Here is a 27729-nt window from a genome sequence, read left to right as displayed (position 1 = left end):
TTTTCTCCAGTTATATGAGCACCTTTTACGGAATAATCCATCATGATCAGAATCATTTCAAAAAGCCACCTTTAACGTACTAAAAATTCTTAAAAGCATCTGAGTCTTTCTATTTTAAACCATCTTCTATTAATTTGCCTATTTTTATACCAGTGTAAAAATTGTAATTTAAAAAATGTTTTCTTGGTACAGCAAGTTCCTCTTCTTTCCCCCCCTTTCGATGAAGACTTTATTTTCTCATCAGCTTATATACTTCCAAATGAATTTTTAATTTATATTTAAAATACTTTTGGCATTTGGATTGGCTTTGTGCTGAATTTAGATATTAACTCAAAAACTGACATGTTTACAATGGTCAAAATGTCCCTATTCTCAAATGCTTATAAGCCCATGTTCCTCTCCATTCTCACTCCCCTCTACCCCACCCCCAAGGAAACCATGATCTTGAATGTTAATAATTCTTTCTTTTCTCTACAGTTTTACTACTTACGAATCCTTAAACAATATAGGCTGACTGGACTCTTCCGACTTGCTTCTTTTTAACTCAACATGATTTCTGAGACTCACCCACTGTTGATGCACAAAGCTCTGCGCTGCACTTAGGGTTCCACAGAATCCCACTGCACACATATACTTCATCTATTCATTTCACTGTAGAGGGACAGCTGGCTCTCTCTTTCCCTCCTTTTTGGTTATTGCAAATAATGCTGTTGTGACCATTCCTGGGCATGTTTCCTGGGTATATACACCTGACATGAGTTTCTCTAAGAGCAGAAATCCTGAGCTATAAAGATACACCTGTTCAACTTCACTAGCTAATGCTGCTTTCCAAAGTGGTAGTACTGACTTACACCAAGAGTAGCAGATGAAAGTTCCTGTTGTCATAATCTCTCCAGTTTTTGGTATTTTCTGACTTTTCCCCCCGTTTATTTTTTTATTGTACTTGATTTTCAGTGTTGCATTACTTCTGATGTACAGTAAAGTGATTCGGAGATATATATATATATATATATATATATATATATATATATATATATACTTGTTCATGTTCTTTTCCATTATGGTTTATTATAGGATAATGAATATAGTTCCCTGTGCCACACAGTAGGACCTTGTTGCTTATCTATTTTATATATAGTAGTTTGTATCTGCTAATCCCAAACTCCTAGTTTATCCCTCCCCACTTTTCTGACTTAACTGTTGCCAATTTGGTGACTAGGAAATGGTATTATATTTATGGTTTCAATGTGCGTTTCCTGTTTACTAATAAGGTTGGACATCTTTTCATGTTTATGGGCCATTTCTGTTTCTTCTTCTGTGATATGCCTACTTGTGTTTTTTCTGCCTGCTTCTCTCCTGAGTTCTTGCTCTGTTACTGATTTGCATGCTGGTGCTTTTTAATAGTTATGTATACATTGTGATTATCTGTATCTTATTCCAGTTTGGGCTTATTTTTTCACTATGTGGCATGTTTGGTAAACAAAAGTACTTACTATCAATGCAGCTAAATTATTTATCTTTTAACTCATGGTTTGCACTTTCTATCCTCCCTTCCCCAAAGTCATAAAAATATTCTTCTGTATCATCTTCTAAGTTTTATAGTTTTAACTTTAATCCAGTAAATCTTTAATCCACTTGGGGACTGACTTTTGTGCCTGGTGCAAGGCTGAAGTCCAATTCATTTTTTTCCTTTGTGAAGAATTACTGAAGCCCCATTTATTAAATAATCCATCCTCCTCCCCACTGCTCTGCAATGACTACCTTTAAAAAAATTAGGTTCTTGCACGTGAGTGGGTCAGTTCCCGAGCTCTTTATTCCTGTCCATTCATCTACTTACAACCTCTGTGCCAACTCCACAGTGTTTTAATCACTCACAGTATTTTACAGTAAATTTTATACTCTGGTACTGCTAGCTCCCCTCACACTTCACCTTTTTTAGGAATATCTTGGATATCCTTGGTCCTTTACTCTTCCATTTATATGTTAGGATCAGTTTGTCAAGTACCATTGGGATTTTTTGCTGGAATTACTTTAATCTATTAAAAAATTTGGAGAAAGAGTTGAGACCTAGATGATCTTCTTACCCATCACAGTCTCCCCATTTATTTAGGTCAACAAAGGTGCTTTTTAAAAATTATCATTTTCTCATTAAAAGGCTTATATACATTTTATTAAGATTTTTAGGTACTTGATGACTTTTTCGTTCCTACTGTAAATTCTATTTAATAACATTTAAAGTATGTAAAGCCATTACTACTTGTGGCTGCTGCATGAAAATGTAATTAACATTTGGATATTGATTTTGTTCCAGCAACCTTGATAAACTCATAAGTCTTCTAATTTGCCTTGTAGATATTTTGGATTTTCATAGATAATCTGATCATACAACATTAATCTGTTAATAGATGAGTCATATTAATTGATTTCCTAACATTAACAAATCTGCATTCCTGAGATAAATCCAATTTGGTCATCATTGATCATCATCATCATCACACACACACACACACACACACACATGGTTTTTTTTATCACTGGTACAGAGGTGAAGATGGACACTCATCCTGAGGGCTAAATGACCGTGGTAGAATACTGAGTGTCATTATCGTTTATGAGGCATCATGAATGTACTGTAAGCAAAACCATATATTCTATATTAAAACAAAGTTCTAATAAACCAGGTAGCAACATAACAAGGCCAAGGACATCTGTACAAGATTTATTTCATTAACCACAATGTTTTAGAGTGATGGTATGCACCCTAATACAGAAGGAGTGATCCAAAATCCATCAAGAGTTAAAGGTCAGAGCCAAAGTCAGTGGCTTTGAATCCCCGGTCAGTAGGAGTTTCATCCACCACTTTGTTTTTCTTGGATTAATAATAGAGTTGACGTACAGAACACCCTGTTCTAAGCTCCACTATGCTTTCCGACAAACAAGGACCACCAGAGACTAGACTTCATTGCTTCATCCTTGCTCTGGCTATGCTGGTGGGTGGCAAAAGCCTCTTGTCTGCATTTGGCCTCCCGTTTATTCTTAAGCATTCCTGTCTCCGGCCACAGCTCCCCACATCACGTCTGAATTGCACAGCTGTAATATTGACAAACAGGACTAATGAGAGCAATTCAATTGCCATCTGTTTAACAAAACATACCCTTCTAAGAAAATATCCAGTCTTACTGCATTTAGTACATGGTCATAACATTGAAATGACATGTGAGAATCAATACAAAATATATATATTTTTCAAACCACAGAATTCACCCCAGAGCCACACCATAAATTTTCCAGAATTGTAAGCCATTAACATTGCATTTCTAAACAATGCAATCCAACCAGAAATGAAGATAATTTCCAATCAGCAGGGGTACAATATATACTAGGGTCCTAGAAGAATGCACCTCTGACTAGCATTTTCTTTAATTCTCCCACAGCCACTCCACCAACATAAGTAGAAACAGTATATGTACTTGTGCCACTTAGCTCTGGAAAGAGGTTCAAAATAGGGTCTTGGCCAGTGGAGGTGGCAAAGTGTCAATGACTTGGTTAATAAACAGTGGGGACAGAAGAGCAATCCTTTCCTTTGGAAAGAATAAGGGTCCTTTCATATATCCTGGTGGCCAGAAACGGGCAAATTTCAACAAGGTAATGAAAATAACAGGAAAGCCATTTCTCCACAAACTCCTATGACCTCTATTTTAACTTCTGATAAACATGAACTTCAACTTATGCAATCTTATTGAAAACAGCAATCACAACCAAAAAGGTCCTTATAAACCTCTTCTAGGTGTCAGTCAAGGGATTCATACTCCGATCTTAAATTTTCAAGTCTCCTTAAGAGGCCTAAACCTGGGTTAAAGTAAACATAATACTCTGAAGCTCAAAGAGACACCATAAAAAAAAAAAAAGAAAGAAAGAAAGAAAGAAACCCAAAACATCGAAACAATGACTGGATAGCTCATGTAGAGGTTCTGTTTTGCTTTTTAATTGTAAAGTTTTTTTTAATATCTCAGATTAGTGTATATTCATAAAACAATGTTATCTAATAATAGCTGCTTTATTTAGACAATTGAATTTTCGCTCAAGGGCAATGCCTCTTGCATAATAATCATGGAAATAATAAACTGCAATAAAACAGAAGAAACATAAAAGAAAACAGAGCTAGTCTCAATGAGAAGATGACAAAATCTGGAAGGGCTACCCTGGGAGATTAAACAGGCTTATTTAAATACTATGATACAAGCGCTCCTGTTCACTTTCTAACCAATCTGGTTCAACCTTCTGGTTCACTCCAGAAACCAATCGTGTTTGTCAGATCACCATTACCTTTGCTAGTTACATGTGCACAGACCACCACTCTGAAGTTCTCCTTTTGTGCTGAAAAACTTTCAAATCCCTTGTTCGGTCAGTACAGAATATTGTGAGGTGATGCATGTGCAAACTCTTCCTGAGGAATTCTTTATGTGTGCAAATTTGCAGCCTGACAGAAAGCATGGCATGTAGCACGGGGAGTGACAGCTTTATGGGGCTGTAGTGCTGGAGATGCACGTGCGGTGTTAACAACCACGGGGCATCCAGCCTTCCGCAATCTCACTTACTCACAAATTGGCTTTCATCCCATGCCCCAAAGAAAGGGAGGGGAACCTCCTCAAACTTGCAAAAGGGACAGGAAAAAAAAGTAACTTTTCCACAAAATTTAATAATGCACAACTCATGCACCCAGGTTTTTGTTTCTTCTCACTAACTCTACCTAAGAACTAGTAGATTAAGAATCACAACACCAGGTTTCGCTCTCTGCCCCACAGAAAACAAAGCAGTTGGGTTAGGGTGCAGCTGTGACAACAGAGGATATGAGATGACACTGTTACTGAAGCTTAACGCCAACCTTTAAAATAAGCACCGTCTCTCAAAACGACGATCATGTACTGATGTTACGTGTCATCATTCCAAGGTGAGTGAATTGGCTTTCTTTGGAGCATCTGGTTTCAGGCTGCACACACACACACTAGTCAGTATGGCCAAACCAACTGCATGTGTTGACTCATGAGACAATCAACCTGCTTTACAATTTTCTGCCTTCGATGATTTGGACCCCACAAAAAGCCAGTGTTTAACTGGAGTGCAGAAACTATATACTGTACTGGCAAGAAGAATACAAGTAAACACAAGAAGAAAATACTTTTAGGCAAACAGTGCTTAGTCAATACAAAATGGAGGCAAATCTCATTCCCCTCATGTTGCAAACTAAGACTTTTGTTAAGAATCCCAATTACATAAGCAAGGTCAACAATGACTTAAAGGAATAGTTTCTTCATACTGCAATGTACCTCAAGGGGCCAAAATGAGTAAGAAGCAGGTCGAATGCACTGGGAGAATGTGTATATTCTTTCTACAGTGCCTTCCAATCACAGCTTTGTGCCACTAAGCCCTCACCCACAGCAAGCTGCAGCCACTGTGCAAAAATGTACAGAGAAACTAACTTCTGCAAACTTTACTCTGCCCACTTTGTTAACACATACGTAATAATAAAAAGACAATATAAAATATTTCTCCATTAACTTAATAATGCAAAAAGCATCCAAAGATTTTAATGCCTATCCACATCCTAATACAATGCTTTTAGAGGGAAAGTTCCGTTGTTGGCCAAAGAATACTCCCTTCCCGGAAAAAGCATTTGGGTATATTACTAGGATACTGAAAAATTCATCCACATTTAAAGACACATTCCAATTTCACTCCTTTCAAAAATATTATTAAAACCGCTCAAGAGTTCAGTTGCAGGTGTTATTTATAAGCCTGCAGCAAGCATTCCATTGAGTAAAGTAAAATTTGAACTTCTCGATAAAACTGAATTCTTCCTTGATATCAGAATGTTACTGGTGTAGCAAGTCAAACTGTACAGGGCACAGTGAGAGCCTGTATATATTCTTACAGTAATTCAGTGTTTCTCAATATAACCCAAGATGCTCACAGAGTGAAATGAGCCCAATTCAAAGCCCTCCTCAAAATCCACCAACCCTGGTTGATAAGTACTTAAAAAAATAAATCTGATGACCTTACTTTTACTTCTCTGAATACTCATGTTACAAACAGAGGACTTCTTCTATTAGATGACTGAATTGCTCCTAACACTTCAAACTCGCCCCCCAGCCTGCTCCCCCAAAAAAGGACCAAGTGAATTGGCAGAGACAACTCTACGAACAACCCGAAAATCAGAAGCGTGACGGTCGGTACCCCTGATGTGCCTTTTTTTGCCCCTAGTCCTCTGAAGACGTAAATATTAGTCTAACATAGCTGACACAGCCAAAGAGAGTCAAGCACATGCTCAATTTAGATTTAAGCAAAACTGTTTTTCCCTTGCCGCATCTTTCTATTTTACTTTGCCTTTCAAAAACAACTTGGAATAAGCTTCAGAGTCTTTTACAAGGAACTAAGTAGCACTGTGGGTGTATGGAAACAGAAAATATAGCTTGGCCACAGCCGGAAGGGGGCCTTGAAACAGCAGTGCTACTTTTTCTCTATTATACTCGAATATGATGTTTTAAAAGATGCAGACTGCAAACTTTTTAATGCTTTTTTTTTTTTTTTTTTTTTTTTTGCGGTACGCGGGCCTCTCACTGTTGTGGCCTCTCCCGTTGCGGAGCACACGCTCTGGACGCGCAGGCTCAGCGGCCATGGCTCACGGGCCCAGCCGCTCTGCAGCATGTGGGATCCTCCCAGACCGGGGCCTGAACCCGTGTCCCCTGCATGGCAGGCGGACTCTCAACCACTGTGCCACCAGGGAAGCCCCTGCAAACTTTTTTTAAGTACTTATCTCACCCATAAAAATGAAATCGATCAGGAATCCCACACCACTGACTGTGTGTGAATTTAATTACCGTATCTGCTTCGTAGAGCATCACAGGAATCAGCTTTTACCACTGGGTAATTCTCAACAATATTAAAAAGGGAGCTTTAGTGCTAAAGTACCGGCCAGCCCTAAACTAGCGTAATGCCAACACTCCAGCAGTCGGTGAGAGCATGTTAAGTGACGGAGGGAATGGAAATGGTCTACGAGAGTTGGTCCCCAACATTAACATGAACAAGCCACGGTGAGGCAGGAGGAAATCTGACCAACGTGCAACATGTTTCTATTTTCCCACTTATTTAGCATCCTGCTATGAAGTCACACCTGACATCTTGGCAAGTTAGTCTGTGATACCATCAACTTTTTCAGGAAGCATTTGTGAGTTTGACAACATGGTCACAGAGCTGCAAAGTGCACAAAGCTGAAGGCACAGAGTAGAAAAGTTGTGAACTGATGGTGCGGGCGGGGGTGGGGGGGAGAATTTATATTGGAAGCAGAGTTAGCATCTTCCTGTAAGAAGACTTTCTAATGCTAAACAAAGACCAACTCTTTTAAAGGGGTTTGTTTTGGTTAGGGGTGAAAAATACTGTATTGTAATGATCTGCTTGATTTTAAAGCAAAAGATATCTTTCTGTATGAAACCAATATGCCAAAGTGCCAAGTCCGCAAATGAACAAAACAAGTGCTTTAAAAAAAAAAATAAAAAAGATTCTTCTGCTCTTATATTTTTGGAGGAAGCTGCTGACTTTGGCTGCTGGATCTCACTTAGCAATGGTCACTCTTCATGACGCTTGTTCCTCACGGAATCTGTAGATAAAGTCATTAGAAGATTGTCCCATTTCAAAATCATCCCCAAGTCTAGCAGCAACTGTTTTGTTTTTTGTTAGTTTTTTGTTTTTTAAAATTACAAACCAAAGTAAGAACTCCAACATCCTTTTCCAAGAACAGCTTGGTGACAGAGCTCCTGAGTGTCTGCAGGACCCCGCTGCGCTCTGAATACAGTCTCTGCAGCTCCAGTGTGTCCTCTTTTCAGGAAGGAAAGTACATTCAATACATTCACTATCTGTACCCTCTGGAACTTGCACATGCTGATGAGCTGTCTGAAAAAAACATCAGAAGAGGTAAAGTATCAACAGCCGACAGCATTTGATAATGGTAGGAATCTGTTTATTTGACACATATTTCTCACCCCTCTCCCAATCCCCCAAAAGGAGACCAGAGAAAACCTCAAAACCATGTGGTTTTGAATGAAGTGAAAGGGGACCAAATCATCAGGAGCTGAGTCTGGGCCCTTTATCTCATTCTAGTGGAGACTAAAGAACTGGCAGCCTCCTGACAACTGCCTGAAAACTGCCACCAGCGACTGGGCTTCAGAGCTGCCACAGCTTACAGAACAGTCTGACCCTGACTGCACACAGTGCCCTTGGAGACCACCATCAAGAACACTGGATATCATTATAACCAGTGGCTGCCTTACATCACAAAACCATCAAGGATGGTAAGGAACATCATTACTTACTATAAGCCAACTCATCCCCAGCTCTCTTCCGGGACTGGTCACCTCTGGGGATTAAAAAAAAGAAGAGGGAGTCAACAGAACTGACTGATAGCTTCACACAACAAAGCAGGAGAAATGAATTGGCAAAATTGACAATGGAAGTAGAGCAGGTATTTCAATGCTAACAACCTATTTTAAAACAGACATTAAACTTACAACAGTAGCTGAGTCATTTATAACCTGAATATTCTTAGCTAAAAGGTGCTATCTTTTAAATATAGAAAGCTATTAAATAAAGGAAGGACTATCTATAAAGATGGTTTACCCTGGGTCCTAGAAATCGATTGACTAAAACATCTTTGAAGACAAACCTGGGCTCTACGATCGACATCCCTGGTGACCTGCATACAACAGGGCAAATTTCAAATATGGAATAGAAAAATTCAAAATCTTCCGCTAAAAGCCGTATTACGGGACCAGAAACTGCTTAAAGCTTCTGAAAAATCTCAGAATCTTAATGGACATGAATATCCTTCTTGCAGACAGAAGAACGTGAACCTTTACAGAGAATAACCAGCTCATCTTAAACACCCACAGAATTTCTAGTTCCACTTTAGAGATAATAAAATAGAGGTCTGATTAAGTCCTATGCTATCTGTAAATCCTATTTTTGTTTCTCAGACAAATGACTAAAATGCTTAAGTAATGAGTAATAATAACCAATCCACTAGCTTTTTCTTTCCCGGTCTCTTAGCAACATCTACACAGTTGACCTCTTCCTTCCTGAAACACTCCGAGCTCTGCCCGACACTCCGTCCTTGGCCACTTTTTCTTCACCATGTAAAATTCTCCTTCGTCTAGGACAGCAGTCACACCAGTCCTGTGACTTGAAATACGATCCATATGCCAATGGCTCCCAGATTTCTATCACCAGTTCTGATTTCCTCCTGACACTTTGGCTTGTAGGTCCAACTGCCTCACAGTCACTGTCACTTGGACGACTTCCATCTACTGCAAATTTACCACGGCCAGAATGCACTCCATCCCCACTCTTTCCTCAGACTTCTTCAATAAATCACACCACCACCCGTCCAATTACTCAGGCCAAAATCCTAGCTCATCCTTGATTCCTCTCTTTCCCTCACTCTGGAGCATTCTGTCCCAGCACATAATCCAAAACCAACCACTCCTCAGCCCCATGGCTACAATCCCAATCCAAACCACTATCATCTCTCCCCTACACCACTGCAAGAGTCTTAGTATTAGTCCAGACAAGAGCCAGAGCAATCTTATGTAAAAGCATACATAAGATTATTTCATGCCCCTGATTAAAGCCCTTCAGTGGCTTTCCATCACAGTTAAAGAAAATCAATTCAAATGCATTTTCCCAGGGCTTCCCTGGTGGCGCAGTGGTTAAGAATCCGCCTGCCAATGCAAGGGACACGGGTTCGAGCCCTGGTCCGGGAAGATCCCCCATGCCGCGGAGCAGCTAAGCCCGTGCGCCACAACTACTGAGCCTGCGCTCTAGAGCCTGTGAGACACAACTACTGAAGGCCGCGTACCTAGAGCCCATGTTCCGCAACAAGAGAAGCCACTGCAAGGAGAAGCCCACGCACCTCAACGAAGAGTAGCCCCCGCTCGCCGCAACTAGAGAAAGCCCACACGCAGTAACGAAGACCCAATGCAGGCAGAAATAAATAAATAAATAAAATAAATTTATATATATAAAAAATCATTTTCCCAGTCCTGTGAGATATGGCTCCTGCCTACCTCTTCAAGCTCATTTTCTACCCCTGTTCATTATACTTCAGCCACTCTGGCTCTCTTTCTGTCCCTTGGACATGTTAGCACTTCTGCACTTACTACTTTCTCTGCCTGCAACACTCTTCCCCTGAGTTAGCCACATGGCTATCTCCTTACGTTTAGCTGGAATTCTCCTCCTTAGGGGCATTACATCACCAAGTTAGCTGGAACAGCCCCTCATGCATGCCTTGGTCACTCACTCTCTATCCCATAATCTGTTTCATTTTCTGCCTAGCACTTATTATTACTTGAAATAATCTGTTTACACGTTTGTTACTTAACTCCCAACAGCAGAGCATAAGCTCCATAAAAACAGGAACTCTGCCTGTCTTGCTCACCCAGTACCTAGAGCAGCATCTAGCACATAATAGAAAATACAAAATATCTGCTGAATTAATAAGTGAATAATTCATAAACAGCCTCTACAGATGGATTAAAATGCAGCCCAAGTAATTATTTCATGCTTTTGTGTAATCCTCCAGATTACCAAAGTTTCCCACTTTCTTTCTCTGGTTACACTCAAGACCAGGACAGAAACCTCTTGCTGAGCTGGGTGAGGAGTCTTAAGGACCGGCAGGAAGAGAACACACCAAAGGGTCTCTGCAGGGTTCTTCTCTAGGCTGAGCATTTGGAGGAAAACTTAGCACAAACTAGCTTTAGACAGCCTAAAGAGCCCTAAACAGATCCGCCTTAATACTGCTTTTAAACACCTCCATTGTTAACACAGTATCTGGCCAAAGCCTGCTGAGAGTCTTACACTAGTATCATCACAGTAGCATTCACCAAATATTCTGAAACAAGTAAGTTAATGCTGAGCAAAAAGGAAGATACAGGATGGACCTTGTATCTGGAACCTCAACTTCTACAGACAGCCTTCATTCCCACCCCCCAAAATTTTTTTAAAAATGGAACATGCAAAAATAACAGGAGAAAAATGCAGATGTGAAAACAACAGGAGGCACAAAGAATGTAAGTGTGGTGTATGCATGCGAGAGGCTGCCAGAGACATTACCTAATAATGCTACAAGTCTAGAAAGCTATAAGCTGCCCTCAAAACCAGACCCCTGCTACTAAATGAAAAAGCCCCAATCCTCTCAGCTAGGAGTGACCCTCTCAGCTAAAAGACCAATAATACTCCTAACAAGGTTCTATTTTGTTCCAGAAATCCAGGTAACAATCACTCAGCAAGAACATTTTACTTGCCTTTAAAAGCTATCTGGTAGACCCTCTGAAGAGGCCCATAGGCTGGTCTGAATGAGGATGCTCCATCTGAGAGACTGCATGCTAGACGTTCCCAAACGAGCTTATCTTCCATAATGTAATCTTTGACAACAAACACCAACCTGCCCTTCCCCCAATAAGCAATTCAATTATGCAGGTAATACATAAAAAGAAAATATTGCTCTTAGCTTGTACGTTACTTCTAGCTTTGAAATAACTCCACGCTATATTTCCATGAACCTAAAGATGTTTCACATAAACTCCAGCCCAAACGAGAATCTGTCCATTAACTGCAAAAGAGGATATATTTGATAATATTCACATATTATTTCAAAACATTTCAAAGACTTTCTCTGTGCCATCCACATTAAAGCTGTGCGCTGCTTACTCCCTATATCACATAAATGGAACACAGCCTTAAATAAAAAATAGTTTGCAAAGCTGAACAGGAATCATGTGATTGGCTAGATACAAACCATAAAATGACTGCTCATATCAGGATAGCCAGTAACAGAATTTTTGTTAGATAGCTTAGACTATATTTTTGCATCAGTGGACATCATTTCTTCCAAAACAATCCTAGCCAAATAATGGTCAAAGGCAGCATCAAGTTTGGCAGGGCAGAATACGGAAGGTCCATACACAAGTGCTGGAAGCACAGGCAAACTGTCTTCAGTTGCTAAGCACATGGTGCAGGCACACCCTTTCTGACCAGTCTGAGCCAGTCCAGCATGAGTCCAGAATGTCAGGTAAAGCAGGGCCTACTCTGTGCAAAGCACCCATCAGAATAAGTCACGAGGCAGCCTTTAATCCTCATAGTAAATGTATAATAATTTGTTAGCTTAATTCTAGAAATGGCTCAATTCAGTTTGTAAAATAAAACATTTTAATTTTATCAAGTTTTGGAATACTAGCATTTAAATTTCATATGAAAGAATTCCACTAAGAGAAACAAAAGTTCATATTTACACCAAAAGTCCAAGGCGTTTCCCTGAATATGACCAACTTGGCCTTGTCAGAACAGTGCTAGGCTAGTCCTTCAAAGGCAATGTTAAATGAGACTATTTATGGAGTCAGTCATCCCAAGCAACCACACACCAAACAGTCCTGCACCCTGTTCTCTTATTCCAGTTCCAAAATTAGGATTACAAAAATATCTCTGGGGCTTCCCTGGTGGTGCAGTGGTTGAGAGTCCGCCTGCCGATGCAGGGGACACGAGTTCGTGCCCCGGTCTGGGAAGATCCCACATGCCACGGAGCGGCTGGGCCCGTGAGCCATGGCCACTGAGCCTGCGCATCCGGAAGCCTGTGCTCTGCAACGGGAGAGGCCACAACAAGTGATAGGCCCACGTATCGCAAAAAAAAAAAAAAAAAAAAAACTCTCTGGATATGTTTAAATAGTTCCACACATTCTTCTGGAAGGTGAATTCAAGATGTTCAGAGAAATCTACAAGAGCTATCTTCCTACACTGCTTCACAGAAATACAAGTTTTCAGAAGGCTGTTTATTTGTTAAAGGCATCAGTAAGCTCATCTCTAAAATTAAAAGCAAACATTCAAATAAAACATGAGAAAAAGCATAAAAGACTTCAAAATTATGGTGAGCCTAGGAGAAAACATAAGAGGTATACTCAATGTATTCTGCATTTATTTAAAAACATCTAAGGAAAAACTTCTAACTATAATTCCAAATACATAAGCCACACAGAAAAAAACCTGATAAAGTTAGCTACATAAAGTAAAAAAAGTCTGCATGACTTCAAATAAAACAAAAAACCGCCATAAGCGAAGTCAAAAGAAACTGAGAAAAATAACTCTTATCTTGGGCAAACAATCAATCTCCTCACTATAGAAAGAGCTCCTAGAAACCAGGAAAAGAAGACTAACCATCAAATAGAAAAATGAGAAAACCAGAAACAGTTTACAGGAAAAGAAATAAAACATATGAAAATATGCTCAGCCTCACTCATATAATAAGAGAAATGCAAACGAAACCAACTCTGACTAATTATTTTTCACCTGCCAGATTGGCAAAAATTCAAAGTGTAACAACATACTCCAGGCAAGGCCATGAAGAACAGGCACTTTTAAACTTTGCTAGTGGATATGCAAAATGGCACAATCCCCTATGGGGGGCAATTTGCCAATTTAATCAAAATTACCGCTGCATTTACTCTTGACCTTGCAATCTAACTTAAGGGAGTTATTCTCCAAACGTACTGACAACAGGTACAAAGTTACACACGCAGCACTCTCTGTAACAGCAGAAGACTGGAAATAATTCAGGTTGCCATCTACGGGGGACAGGTTAAATAAGTTATAGTACATCTACACAATGAAATGTGTAAGAAAGGAATAAAAATAAGAATATATACTGTATTCGATTATATCTATATAAAATAAGCACTGGAGGGAATCATAAGACACTAATAAAAACAGCTGCCTAAAGGCTGGGAGAGACAAGGAGACAGGTGGGAATAAAACTTCTCAGTATGTACTTTTTATACCTTTTAAAAAAAAAACCCTATAAATAAATATATCAGCTCTTCAAAAATGAACGAGTAAAATTACTATAGCATTAAGTGGCCTCATTCAGTGTATGAAAATAATTGTTAGAAATATTACAATTGATGTCAGGAGACCCCTGACCACCGGACATCAGGGAGAGAAGTCAGCTGTTTACATGCAGAATCTCCCACTGGCCTTTCCTTGAAATAGGAAAGGCAGGGTTAGCAGGCCTGTCTACACAGCTTCCCTGGGATGGCTGACTGAACCTTTCCAGTGTGAGCTGCCAGTGAGGGGAGTAATGACCCATTACTCAGTGCTCCCTCTACCACATGAATAAAGATGCCACCAGGGCAAAAAGGGAATAAATGCCAATCCATGGGTCAACAGAGAACAAATTATCTGCTTTCTTTCCTAACCTGTGCTGAAATTAGAAACTTAGGAACAGTGATCTTGATCAAGGCTGGTATTCTGAGAATGAGCATGGCCTCAGAGTCTATGAAAGACAGTGTCCACCCTCTGCCCCAGCCAGATAAGTGAGTCAATACCCAACCTACTCCTTGTGGTCACAACTATGCCTCAGTGAGGAACCCAGGTGTTTTCCTTTCTACAACTTTCTTCCTTTAATGGCGAGGGATTCAAATAAGAGAAGATACGTAAAAGTGCTAAGGAGAGGGCCAGGATTATGAAACTATAAAGTACTACTTATTCCAATAAAGATATTAAAAAAACAAAAATAAACAAACAAAAAAAAGTACTACTGTACCCTTTAATGATTTGGTGACACAACAGGGTGCTTTCCCATAGGGAATCACAAAATTTTTACATAATTTTGGTTGAAAATATGCACTTTGATAAAGCCGTGATACTGAATTGCAAATTTTAGAAAAATTAGCAAAGTGTTTATAGCAAAATCAAGGGAGGCTGGACTTCCCTGGTGGCACAGTGGTTAAGAATCCGCCTGCCAATGCAGGGGACATGGGTTCGATCCCTGATCCAGGAAGATCTCACATACCGTAGAGCAACTAAGCCCGTGCGCCACAAATACTGAGCCCACATGCTACAACTACTGAAGCCTGCGCGCCTAGAGCCCATGCTCTGCAACAAGAGAAGCCACTGCAATGAGAAGCCCGCACTCCGCAACAAAGAGTAGCCCCCGCTTGCTACAACTAGAGAAAGCCTGCACGCAGCAACAAAGACCCAACGCAGCCAAAAATAAAAAATAAACAGGAGAAAATTTTTTAAAAAATAAAAAATCGAGGGAGGCAAATTTTGTGGACACATTTAAGTGATAACCTACTTTTTAAGAAGAAGCAACTAGAATTTAGGGGGAAAATGGAAATATGAAAAACAGAATCTGAAGGCTCTTCACCAGTTTAGTTACAATATCATTTGTTAGTTTAGTCATAAAATCATTTGCTAGTTTAGTCATAAATGTACATTATAACTGATCATAAAATTTCTACAAGGTTTTTCCAAATATTCAAAACTAGTATAAGCAGATCAAAGTTGGAAGAGCTCTTTGGAGGCTGTCCAGCCTAACTGCCCACCCAATGAGAAATCCCTTCTTCAAACTCCACTTAAGTGAAGCAGCTCCCATAAAATCAAAACCCAGCTTCAGCACTTCCACAGAGGGAGCTCACCACCTCTCCCAGCAACACCACCTGGACTCTCGCACAGCCATCTCCCATTTTAAGAACGCTGGCATCCTTCCCCTGCCAAGCCAAAGGAAATGGACATACTTTGTCACAAAAGGAAAAGAAAACTTGCCTTGTAAAACCATTCTGTATAAGTTCTCTTTGAAGTTTCTGATCTTGAGCAGCATATTCAGAAAGTTCAGACTCCACTGCACGAGGGAGAATGTTTGGAATAAATTTAGAAAATAGAGTCGGAGCCATCTGAACCCACTCTGTGAGGGAAGGAAAAGATTCATTAAGGAGATCGTATAGACAAATTACATTAAGTAGAAAAGGGAAAGTTTTCTTCCCAAAGAACAAGATTATGTATTAAACCAAACTTAAAATGGGGAAAAAAACTAGTGCAACCCCTTCTGATAAAGAGGTTAAGTTTCCTTTCTAAATAGAATTTACAGAAAGTGGATATTTTTATATTTTTTATGATTTAACAACATTAACAAAAAGCCCTAGAGAATTTTTGAAGGAAACTTATCAAAAATTCTAAATATGGAAGAAAACATGAATGAAATAACCAAAGAATTCTGAGCAGGCGGGGACTTGGAGGGAAGGGATTTGGTGGAAATACTTAGCCCTATAAAGCATTAATTAAAACAATACACTGGCCTAAAAATAGAATAGTACATGTGGTAGTAAGCAGACATATAAAAAAAGTACCTCAAAAATGCAGAGGGAGATGGGAGAGATAACTGGTAAGTACTTTTAAAATATAAACCTACTTTGACTCACATTAAATTACAGCAAATTAAACATATATAACAGTGAAAGAAAACAGAATTAAATGGTTATCAAATTATTAAGGAAAAGATAAAAGATCAACAGAATAACCTACAGAAAAATAAACATTTATTCATCAAAATAAAAAGACAAAGAGAAGTCTAAGGAAAATATGTGCATCAGACATGACAAAGATAAATTCGTATCTTTATTATAAAGCGTTTTAACAGATCAGATGCTCTTCCCCTACTCAGTGAGCACTAAATATAAATACTGCCCATCTCTACGCCCTTTTGGATTCTTTTAATCGAGCCCTTTCAAATTTTATCTTTTGGAAACATCTTGGCTGTATATATATAAAACCCATAAATAAAACCCATAAAATGTCAATGCTCTATTTAATCCAGCATGCTCATTTTAAAAACTGTAATCTAAGTAAATAATTCTAAATCTGAAAAAAACACATTTAATGCTATGCAATGCTGGGTCATTGGCAAGTTAAAAAAAAAATGCCCAAAAGAATAGCTAAATTAGAGATGGGCGGAAAAAAAAAAACCAACACCACAAACACCACCAAGGCCAATCCACTCACGCTTTGTACAAATTCATGTCAAAATGTTCTCAATAGTGTCCCTCCTTCAAGCTCAGTTCAAATATGGCTTTAGAAAGAGTCTCAACTCAGTGCCCTGGGGAACCACTAACCCATCAGTCAGAGTTGGCAAGGAGTCAAACCAGTTTGACATTTTATGGAACACCAGGCATAAAATAAAGAAAAAGAAACAATGAAAAGTGCATGTATTAAATGAAGAAGTGCAGCATGGGATGATGGGAACTATTCCTAGACTGAGCTTCTAAACACTAGGTAGAAACACATGTAAATAATAGATGTTATCAGAATCTCCAAGGATTAGGGCCCAGGAATCTACAGTTTAACAAACTTTTTTGGGTGATTCAGATGCATTCATTATATAAAAATCAGCACTTAAGAACTACTGCAATGAAAGAAACTTTTACATTTAAAATTCAACTTTTAAAATAGTTTAACCATAATCTGTCAGGTGAATAAATCTGCTTTGGGCCCGCGCAAGACAAGTAAACGTCAAAGTATGTTTAATAGTGTCTCAGAAAACAGCTAGGACAGCAAAAGGTTAGTCTGTGATAAAATTCACCTTTTCAAAAGGACAGTTCTCAAATACAGAATTCTCCTCACAAGTAGTATGAAACCTATTACAAGAGCTCAAACCTGGATAAAAATAGCATTTAGATAAAGAAGCATCTATAAGTTTTTCTACCCTTAATGACTAGTTTTATTCTGTAATTTTGTTACTTATGATAAAAGCCAGAGCTGATAAAGCTGCCCACTTGGGAGGGAGAATTTAGAAATCTGTCACACTGTATTTGGATGCCTTCCAAAAGAAAAAAATCATTCATAAGCCAGCACTAAAAGAAAAACTCATGAGCTATTTTCATCACATTTAGTAAAATGAAATTCAAAATTCTAAGAAACTGGGAAAAGAAATATATCAGTTTATTGGACACATGCAACACTTTTGCTACTTTATATAAATAATTATAGGAATAATTTGTCTAAAAATTATGAAGAACAGAGCAAGAACTGATCCAAATTTAAGTAACATTACATTTGACTACTCTAGAAGTTACTAACTGCTGAAAGTAGCCTGAGAAAGACGGTACTTCTGGGTATCACAGTCTACCCCTAGTATCAGTTTTAAACTGGTTTCCATTTTAGCAAGCTAAATTCTGATATATCTTTTAAATTAAGTAAGTAAACTATTCAGACATCAATTAATTAAAATAAAATAACCACTGGACCCAACTGAATAGTAGTAACAACAGTTAATATTAGCATGCTCATTACATTATCAGGTACTATGTTAAGCTCTTTAGATCACGTTTTATTTCATTCAATCCTCAAATGACAAAAGAATTTCATAAAAAGATAATTGCTGTCAAAAAAGCAAACCTTAAGTTTCTACACTGAAAAATGATTTTCTACCCTGAACTTCTGCAATCTCTCTCCTACGGACATTTTTTAATTGGCTAGACAACTATGCTAAGTTTGAGGCTCTGGGTTAAAAACAGAAAGATACATACAAAAGCATCTTGAGAGTCCTTTAAATTCACAATGGGTTTTTTTTTTTTTTTAATTTATTTATTTTTGGCTGCGTTGGGTCTTCACTGCTGTGTGCGGGCTTTTCTCTAGTTGCGTCGAGCAGGGGCTACTCTTCATTGCAGTGAGCGGGCTTCTCATTGCGGTGGCCTCTCTTGTTGTGGAGCACAGGCTCTAGGTGCATGGGCTTCAGTAATTGTGGCATGAGGGCTCAGTAGTTGTGGCTCGCAGGCTCTAGAACGCAGGCTCAGTAGTTGTGGCACAAGGGCCCAGTTGCTCTGCAGCATGTGGAATCTTCCCGGACCAGGGCTCAAACCCGTGTCCCCTGCACTGGCAGGCGGATTCCCAACCATTGCACCACCAGGGAAGTCCCACGATGTTTTTATTATAAGACAGATACATTAAGATAATTTACAAACCATGCCTTTGAATACAGTGATCTTTGATTTTTGGTTCTGCTATTCTATCTTTCTCTTCAAACTATCCTTATGAAATGACTGTAACTTTACCAACACTTCTAGATTCCTTGTAAGTTATATAATAGGCCTAACAAGATGGAGTTGTGAATGTGTACACCCGTGCATATTTGCAATGTGGGGTAGAAGTGAAGAAGAACCTCACAACAACAAAAGAGATTAATGCCAGACATAAGATTCGACTTTATCTAAAGTGTCTCCTACAAACTATTTTTGTATTCCCCAAACTAGTTGGTTTTCACTAGCATAGAAAGATTTCCAAGTGAGGTCCTGAGTTTACATTTCACAATGATGAGTATATACTCAATTTTTTTGCTATAACAAATCCAAATACCATTAGACCTCAGAAAACACATAGAAACACTATCCTCTCACAGATAGGGCTGGAAGTGCCATAAACAAACAAACAAGTCCAACCCCTAAAGAAATGATGAATGTTTACCTGGTCTGAGAGTGTACAGGCCTTTCACAATATTTGCCATAGTTGAAGGTGTGACCTGAAATGGTGTTGACTGGGCTTCTAAAAGTAAAGCTGAAATAGAGAGGAAATGGGTTATAAAAATGATACAACACTTTATTGATTGTCAAGGTTTCACTTTCTATCACTATTTCTCCCAAAGACTGAAGGGTAATAAACAAGGGCAAGAAAAGAACAGCCCAAGAGGACAAACCAAGTAGTTGTACACTAAAGATTTTTTTTTTAATCCAGTGCAGTAGAGCTCAATCTAACAAGTAGATATGTGTGTATCTGTTGAAACACGAACGGAAATGATTCAATTGATGGAGGTTCTGAAAATAAGTAAAGCTTTCTAAAAGCAACAGTATTCATGGTACTTAGTGAGTGAGCTATAAATACTTCCTATTAACGTCACGATTCAAAAGATTTACATTTGGGGAATGAAATATTCTCTAACTCCCTCAATCATTTCCCTTTCCCCCAAATCACCCATATATGAGGCTCTTGGAATTTTTCTGAGACATGTTATTAGTAATTCTAGTAACTGAGATCAGAGTCAGAAACTCTCTTTCCCAAATGCTACAACTGCAGGTACTTTTTCTTACTAAAGGTAAAGGCAAGAGATCACACTGTCTAACCATGTGATCCTGACTAAACATGACAACAGAGTCAGTTTTCTTTTAGGTTATCTATGGTCACACAAAAATATTATTAAAATATGTTAAATGGATACAAATACTTCCTCTAGACAAAACATATATAAACGAACTCCATCATTTAATGAATATGACAGATACTACTGACTCAAAACGGCTCATTTTTAATTCATCTCTCAAAGACCTGTAATTTACTAACCAAATACCCATGAAACTTGGCATAATTTTCATCTAAGCCAGCTTGTAAAATTATATAAGTTGTTTTCTTCTATCCCCACCTTTTAAAAAATGGAAACACCATCTCACTTGGCCAACAATGATTTCTGTAGTTTCAAACATGCAACGTGAATTACATTTGCAATGCTAGGCATTGCAGAAAAATCATATTTTAAAATGTCATGTTTAAAAATTGAAATTCTAAATTTTAGGTTTTTAGAGGCTATTCTACTCAAGGTTCTCTCTAATTTCAACATGTACCCCAAACCCTATCTATCTCTATTAATCCATCTTCCTCCTCCTTTTTGACCGATCGTTTGGTTTTCAGTAAGTGTTGTTTCCACTAACTCTTTATGTTCAATCACACATTCATTATGTGGTCAAATATATACATTTGCAAACAACTTCTACATAACTATAACCACCTATGTCAAATTTGATAGCTATAAGGAAATGATAAATTCACAGGTTAAGTTATACGTAAAATGTACATAAATTAATTTGGGATGAATTAACTGAAAAATAATCACATTCAGTAACAAAAGGTAAGGTTAAGAAGGTATAACATTTCACTAAAATCCTCTCCACTTAAAATTCATTGTAGGAAAAGTCTTTAAAAGTAAAATTTTCCAGTTGAACTCCCCTTTTAAGGAAAAGAAAATGGGAATTTGAGGGAGAAGTAGCTTGAGAGAGGGAAGAAAATACTTATTGAGCATGTAACAGGTGCTAGGTGCTTTACATATGTTTAATTCTCATATGCTTTATTTAACTTAGGATTTACTTTCTCACAAGCTTAATTGTCATCTACCTTTTTTTTTAGTACAAATAAGTAAACTGAGAGGATACTGTGCTACCATTTCAAAGATATTAACATTACACTCCTTCTAGAATTACCAGTAACAGATTTACGGGTGAACTCCTTAATATTTCCCCCAATGTCAGAGAAAAAAAAAGGCAGCAAGTATCATGCCAGATATGAAGGCACTGTCCAATGACCTGGCTGCTCCCAGCTCACTGGGTGATCTTCATGTCACATTTTCAATTCCTCAGTGTCTCTCTGTATAGAATTGGGCTTTATGATCACTACAAGATTCAGAAGACATCAACATTGGGGTTTAGATGCCAATGCTCTTTGATTCAAAAAAAAAAACCCCAAAACACTGCTACTGTTATGTCATCCCCGTAAGATTAATTACTTACGCATTAGGCTGTAAATGTGCTTTTCTGCAACATGTTCCGTAAACAGCTTTATAAGGTCATCTTTTAAGTCTCTGTTAAGCTTGGTTTCGATGTAAAACTTATTCTGAAAAAGAAAATAAGTTATTTTTCAGTGCATCAATTAGAGAGAAATGATTAGTCTAATGAACTGAAGCACTAAAAAATAAATTATTTTAGGAAACAATTCATAAAGGCATCAATTAAAACATAAAAACCCAACATCAGAAAACAAAAGCCCTGCCACTATTAGTTATAGTCTTCCTAGCATGGGGTTAAAAGCACATAAAGATAAAATGCTATAAATCATACAAAAGAACATGGGAAGATACTCAACATTAACTAGACAGGGATTCAATGGACCATATTGTATGACAGGCACTTAATATGCCCTTTTAAATGACTACATCATCAGCTAAAGGCAACAGCAGGAAACACTAGTGAAAGGTACCCTATTTATCAATGATCTAGGCTGAAAGCATGCAGTGGGCATGCACTGGCTGACTCCCCTACATTTCACTTTAATGATTAGTCTAAGTCATTCAGCTTATGGCATTCCTTAGGGATGGATGGTCTTTGGTTCAAAGGTAGACAAGTGATCCAAGGTAACCCAATCAGACTAAGGGAAACCTAGGCTTGAGTAAAAATCATCTTACAACCATGAGGAGAACAAGATGAAACAGATGTGTAAAGCAAAGAGACAAAAAACAAGCTGAGACTTTGGTAACACTGTTGAACCACAGATTCAACCAACCCAGAAACTGCCGTATTTCTGGAGTTTTATTACAAGAGATAATACCTTTCTCATTTACAAATCACTTTGAATCAGGTTTTCTGTTTCTTGCAGCCAAAAGTATCCTAATTAGAATGATTGGCAAGTAAAAAAGATTGAATTTGTTCATGTTTAAATATTAACTCAATGCACAGGAGTGGAAAATACAAAGAGGAATGAATGTCAATAAGTTGGCTCACTGATTCTCTCAATTCTTAACATGTTTTTTTCTCTCTAAAAAAATCATAAGGGACTTCCCTGGTGGTGCAGTGGTTAAGAATATGCCTGCCAATGCAGGGGACACAGGTTCATTTCGTGGTCTGGGAAGATCCCACATGCCGTAGAGCAACTAAGCCCATGAATCACAACTACTGAGCCCGTGCCCTAGAGCCCATGTGCTGCAACTACTGAGCCCACGTGCTGCAAATACTGAAGGCCACGTGCCTACAGCACGTGCTCCACAACAAGAGAAGCCACTGCAATGAGAAGCCCACGCACCACAATGAAGAGTAGCCCCCTCTCGCCGCAACTAGAGAAAGCCCACGTGCAGCAATGAAGACCCAATGCAGCCAAATATATATATATATAAAACATGCACATAATTACAAAATAAAACCACGCAAAAGGGTATGCAATAAAAAGGAGTCTCCCAAGCAGAACTTCTGTCGCATTCCCAAAGGCCCCATCCTGCACTGCGAAAACTTTTGTATATTCTTTCTAAAATATTCTTACATTTTTTTGGATATGCTTTTTTCTCCTCTAAAATGAAGAAGAAAACACTTGCTAATGAACTATAACACACACTGTTTTACATCTTGCTTTTTCACCTAACATTGTATGTTGAAAAGATTCTCTCTAAAATAACATACAGGCATGTCATTATTATTTTTTTGCAGCATGAGTGGATTTATTTATTTATTTATTTAATGGTGTGTTAGTTTCTGCTTTATAACAAAGTGAATCAGTTATACATATACATATGTTCCCAGATCTCTTCCCTCTTACGTCTCCCTCCCTCCCACCCTCCCTATCCCACCCCTCTAGGTGATCACAAAGCACCGAGCTGATCTCCCTGTGCTATGTGGCTGCTTCCCACTAGCTATCTATTTTACATTTGGTAGTGTATGTATGTCCATGCCACTCTCTCACTTTGTCACAGCTCACCCTTGCCCCTCCCCATATCCTCAAGTCCATTCTCCAGTAGGTCTGTGTCTTTATTCCTGTCTTACCCCTAGGTTCTTCATGACATTTTTTTTTCTCTCTTAAATTCTATATATATGTGTGTTAGCATACGGTATTTGTCTTTCTCTTTCTTACTTACTTCACTCTGTATGACAGACTCTAGGTCTATCCATCTCATTACAAATAGCTCAATTTCGTTTCTTTTTATGGCTGAATAATACTCCATTGTATATATGTGCCACATCTTCTTTATCCATTCATCCGATGATGGACACTTAGGTTGTTTCCATCTCCGGGCTATTGTAAATAGAGCTGCAATGAACATTTTGGTACATGACTTTTTGAATTATGGTTTTCCCAGGGTATATGCCCAGTAGTGGGATTGCTGGGTCATATGGTAGTTCTATTTGTAGTTTTTTAAGGAACCTCCATAGTGGCTGTACCAATTCACATTCCCACCAGCAGTGCAAGAGTGTTCCCTTTTCTCCACACCCTCTCCAGCATTTATTGTTTCTAGATTTTTTGAGGATGGCCATTCTGACTGGTGTGAGATGATATCTCATTGTAGTTTTGATTTGCATTTCTCTAATGATTAATGATGTTGAGCATTCTTTCATGTGTTTGTTGGCAGTCTGTATATCTTCTTTGGAGAAATGTCTATTTAGGTCTTCTGCCCATTTTTGGATTGGGTTGTTTGTTTTTTTGTTATTGAGCTGCATGAGCTGCTTATAAATTTTGGAGATTAATCCTTTGTCAGTTGCTTCATTTGCAAATATTTTCTCCCATTCTGAGGGTTGTCTTTTGGTCTTGTTTGTGGTTTCCTTTGCTGTGCAAAAGCTTTGAAGTTTCATTAGGTCCCATTTGTTTATTTTTGTTTTTATTTCCATTTCTCTAGGAGGTGGGTCTAAAAGGATCTTGCTGTGATTTATGTCACAGAGTGTTCTGCCTATGTTTTCCTCCAAGAGTTTGATAGTTTCTGGCCTCACATTTAGTTCTTTAATCCATTTTGAGCCTATTTTTGTGTATGGTGTTAGGGAGTGATCTAATCTCATACTTTTACATGTACCTGTCCAGTTTTCCCAGCAGCACTTATTGAAGAGGCTGTCCTTTCTCCACTGTACATTCCTGCCTCCTTTATCAAAGATAAGGTGATCATATGTGCGTGGGTTTATCTCTGGGCTTTCTATCCTGTTCCACTGATCCTTCTCTTTCTGTGCCAGTACCATACTGTCTTGATTACTGTAGCTTTGTAGTATAGTCTGAAGTCAGGGAGCCTGATTCCTCCAGCTCCGGTTTTCATTCTCAAGATTGCTTTGGCTATTCGGCGTCTTTTGTGTTTCCATACAAATTGTGAATTTTTTTGTTCTAGTTCTGTGAAAAACGCCAGTGGTAGTTTGATAGGGATTGCATTGAATCTGTAGATTGCTTTGGGTAGTACAGTCATTTTCACAATGTTGATTCTTCCAATCCAAGAACATGGTATATCTCTCCATCTATTTGTATCATCTTTAATTTCTTTCATCAGTGTCTTATAATTTTCTGCATACAGGTCTTTTGTATCCTTAGGTAGGTTTATTCCTAGATATTTTATTGTTTTTGTTGCAATGGTAAATGGGAGTGTTTTCTTGATTTCACTTTCAGATTTTTCATCATTAGTGTATAGGAATGCCAGAGATTTTTGTGCATTAATTTTGTATCCTGCTATTTTACCAGATTCATTGATTAGCTCTAGTAGTTTTCTGGTAGCATCTTTAGGATTCTCTATGTATAGTATCATGTCATCTGCAAACAGTGACAGCTTTACTTCTTCTTTTCCGATTTGGATTCCTTTTATTTCCTTTTCTTCTCTGATTGCTGTGGCTAAAACTTCCAAAACTATGTTGAATAAGAGTGGTGAGAGTGGGCAACCTTGTCTTGTTCCTGATCTTAGTGGAAATGCTTTCAGTTTTTCACCATTGAGGACGATGTTGGCTGTGGGTTTGTCATATATGGCCTTTATTATGTTGAGGAAAGTTCCCTCTATGCCTACTTTCTGCAGGGTTTTTGACATGTCATTATTTTTAACTGCGTATTTTTCTACGGTAAATATCCTCCACAAATTATTTAAATAGTAGTCTCCCACTGATGACACAAATTCCTCCCAATGTTCTGTTTTTTTCAGTAAAGCATATCTTATGGAGAATAAATCATTTTGAAGATTGGTATTACACACATAGTTTATCTCTAGGCTACAACCCATTCTCTAGGTTTAGGTTGTAGGATCAACCTAAACAACCATTCCCTAATCTAATCAACAAAGAGAAAGTGGGACAATGGTTTCTAAGGGCTCTTCCTGTTCAACAGGAACACTAACATTAAGATCCTATAGCTTATATATTTAAAAGGCGGGGGTGGGGGGGTGGGGGACAGGGCGGGGACACTTCAACAAAGTCAACAGACTACAAGACGTACTCATGGCATAATTTTCCAAGTGAAAGAGATTAACAGAGTGAAAGCAAACTTTACTGTTCTACTTTTTATGGAGTTACTTCCTTGGCATTTATTATACATCATGTTTGTAGATACATGTCTTAACTCTCTATTTTCTGAAGGTAAGAAATCTTTCTGATATATCTTTATTTTCCAAGCACAGTATCTTCCATATGGCAGAAACAAAATGTTAATTGGGTGACTGCTGATTATTAATGCCTAACTGTCTGTTTCAGCAACGGTATTTATGAAATTTTTGAACAGTGAAAGGCTAAATAAGTCTTCTATGCCAACACTATGAACATTGCTGAAATAGATTAATTTCCATTTCTAACATAATACATAGTAAAAGAAAAATAGAATATGCTTAACTTTCTGCATCTATCTGCACTTAGACCAATAAACAGAGGTATCTGCAAAGGGGAAACAGCTCTAACTTACCATATATATGAAAAGAGGCACAATGCTCTGCAATGCTCCCATATACTGTCCAAGAGCTATATTAAATCTTTCAATATAGAGATCTGGAGGGCTGGCCTGTGAAAAAGAACATAAATGTGATCATTCCAGGAAACCAGGTGTAAAGATCTTCCGGCACAATCTAAAATGCAAACAGACTTAGAACTCAATCAAAGTTCACACTGAAATTCACAATAAAGAAAAAGAGGAGGCTTGTATCCTGAAGTTTAGTTAAGATTTCTATCTCTATTCCAATATCTGCTATGCAAAACTGAGGTTTGATTTAGCTGCCTTTAAAATGTGTGTAAGCTTCCCATGTCAGTTAAAAGGCTTTGCTCTGTTAACAAGTAAAAGGGTGAATTTACACTTAAGATAAATGATATGATTTTTTAAATCACCACTAAACTATAGACATTTACTATGGGAATCAAACTATATTTGGGCTTGCAATGGGGGGGAAATTCAAGGAAGTGATATAGGCTTAATATACTATGAGAATGGCTGTTGACATGTTAGAATTACCTTAGGCACAGTAATATTCTAAGTTGATACTAACTTGGTTGTACCACTCCTGTAGCTAGCCAATTATAAACCTATTGGCTAGAAAGCAGGACTCAAATGGTCCATATACATCTGCAGCTCTGGAGAGCAGTTAAAATAAATATAATACATGACTGGCATTTAACTCATTGTTACCAAATACCATGTCATAAAGCCATCAAAAGAGAACACTTCCAATTTAACTGCACGTTGTGGAATGAATGTGAGTGTGTGTGTCCCCACACACAAATCCCTATGTTAAAACCCTAACCAGTGCAGCTCTATTTAGAGTAAGGAAGTAATTAAGGCTAAATGAGGTCATAAGAGTAGAGCCCTTATCCTACAGGATTAGTGTCCTTATGAGAAAAGACACCAAGGGGCTCATTCTTTTCCCCTTCCTCTCCCTCCCCTCCCCCAAAGCACACTCAGAGGAAAGGCCATGTGAGCACACTGCAAGAGGATGGCTGTCTACAAGCCAGGAAGAGAGCTCTCATCAGGAACCAAATCAGCTGACACCTTAATCTTGGACTTCCCAGCCTCCAGAATGGTGAGAAATAAATATCCGTTGTTTAAACCACTCAGTCTGTAGTATTTTGTTATGGCAGCCCAAGCAGACTAAGATACTGTGTTTTACAAAAACGTATCCATGTACTATTTCATTTTATTCCCTAAAGCTAAATTAATTAAGTACCATTTTAATGTTGAAGAAACACACAAATGGGCAAGGATTTGCCTAAAATTAGAATGACAGATCCAGGTCTTCCAGCTATGAATTCATTCCTGGGCCACGGAGTTGGGGGAATGGGCATGGCACAAAACATCACACAAACAAAACTGATTCTACACAAGGGCTATCTCATGACAGCCTCATCA

The 27729-nt window shown here is 38.3% G+C and overlaps 1 protein-coding gene across 2 annotated transcripts in view; it reads right to left on the bottom strand.

Moving 5' to 3' along the window:
- Nucleotides 1-1122: 1122 nt before the first annotated feature.
- CACUL1 (CDK2 associated cullin domain 1) overlaps nt 1123-27729 on the bottom strand; it is a 70959-nt gene continuing 44352 nt past the window's right edge. Inside the window, exons 4-10 of one of the 2 annotated variants that reach the window (XR_013824332.1) lie at nt 26299-26394; nt 21420-21522; nt 19333-19422; nt 15643-15781; nt 8367-8410; nt 7760-7947; nt 1123-3090 (exon numbers count right to left, since the gene is read on the bottom strand). Coding sequence is in view for 1 of the 2 variants with exons in the window: in XM_079900500.1 (XP_079756626.1) it covers nt 7907-7947; nt 8367-8410; nt 15643-15781; nt 19333-19422; nt 21420-21522; nt 26299-26394 (513 nt within the window). In the remaining variant the exon portion in view is untranslated. Of the gene's footprint in view, nt 7948-8366; nt 8411-15642; nt 15782-19332; nt 19423-21419; nt 21523-26298; nt 26395-27729 lie in introns of both variants that reach the window. The other variant, XM_079900500.1, reaches the window with a different exon arrangement.

This window comes from Stenella coeruleoalba, assembly GCF_951394435.1.
Source record: "Stenella coeruleoalba genome assembly, chromosome: 16".
Classification (NCBI taxonomy): domain Eukaryota; kingdom Metazoa; phylum Chordata; class Mammalia; order Artiodactyla; family Delphinidae; genus Stenella; species Stenella coeruleoalba.
The sequence above is the reverse complement of the archived record's forward strand: the minus strand, read 5'-3'. Positions and strand labels throughout refer to the sequence as shown.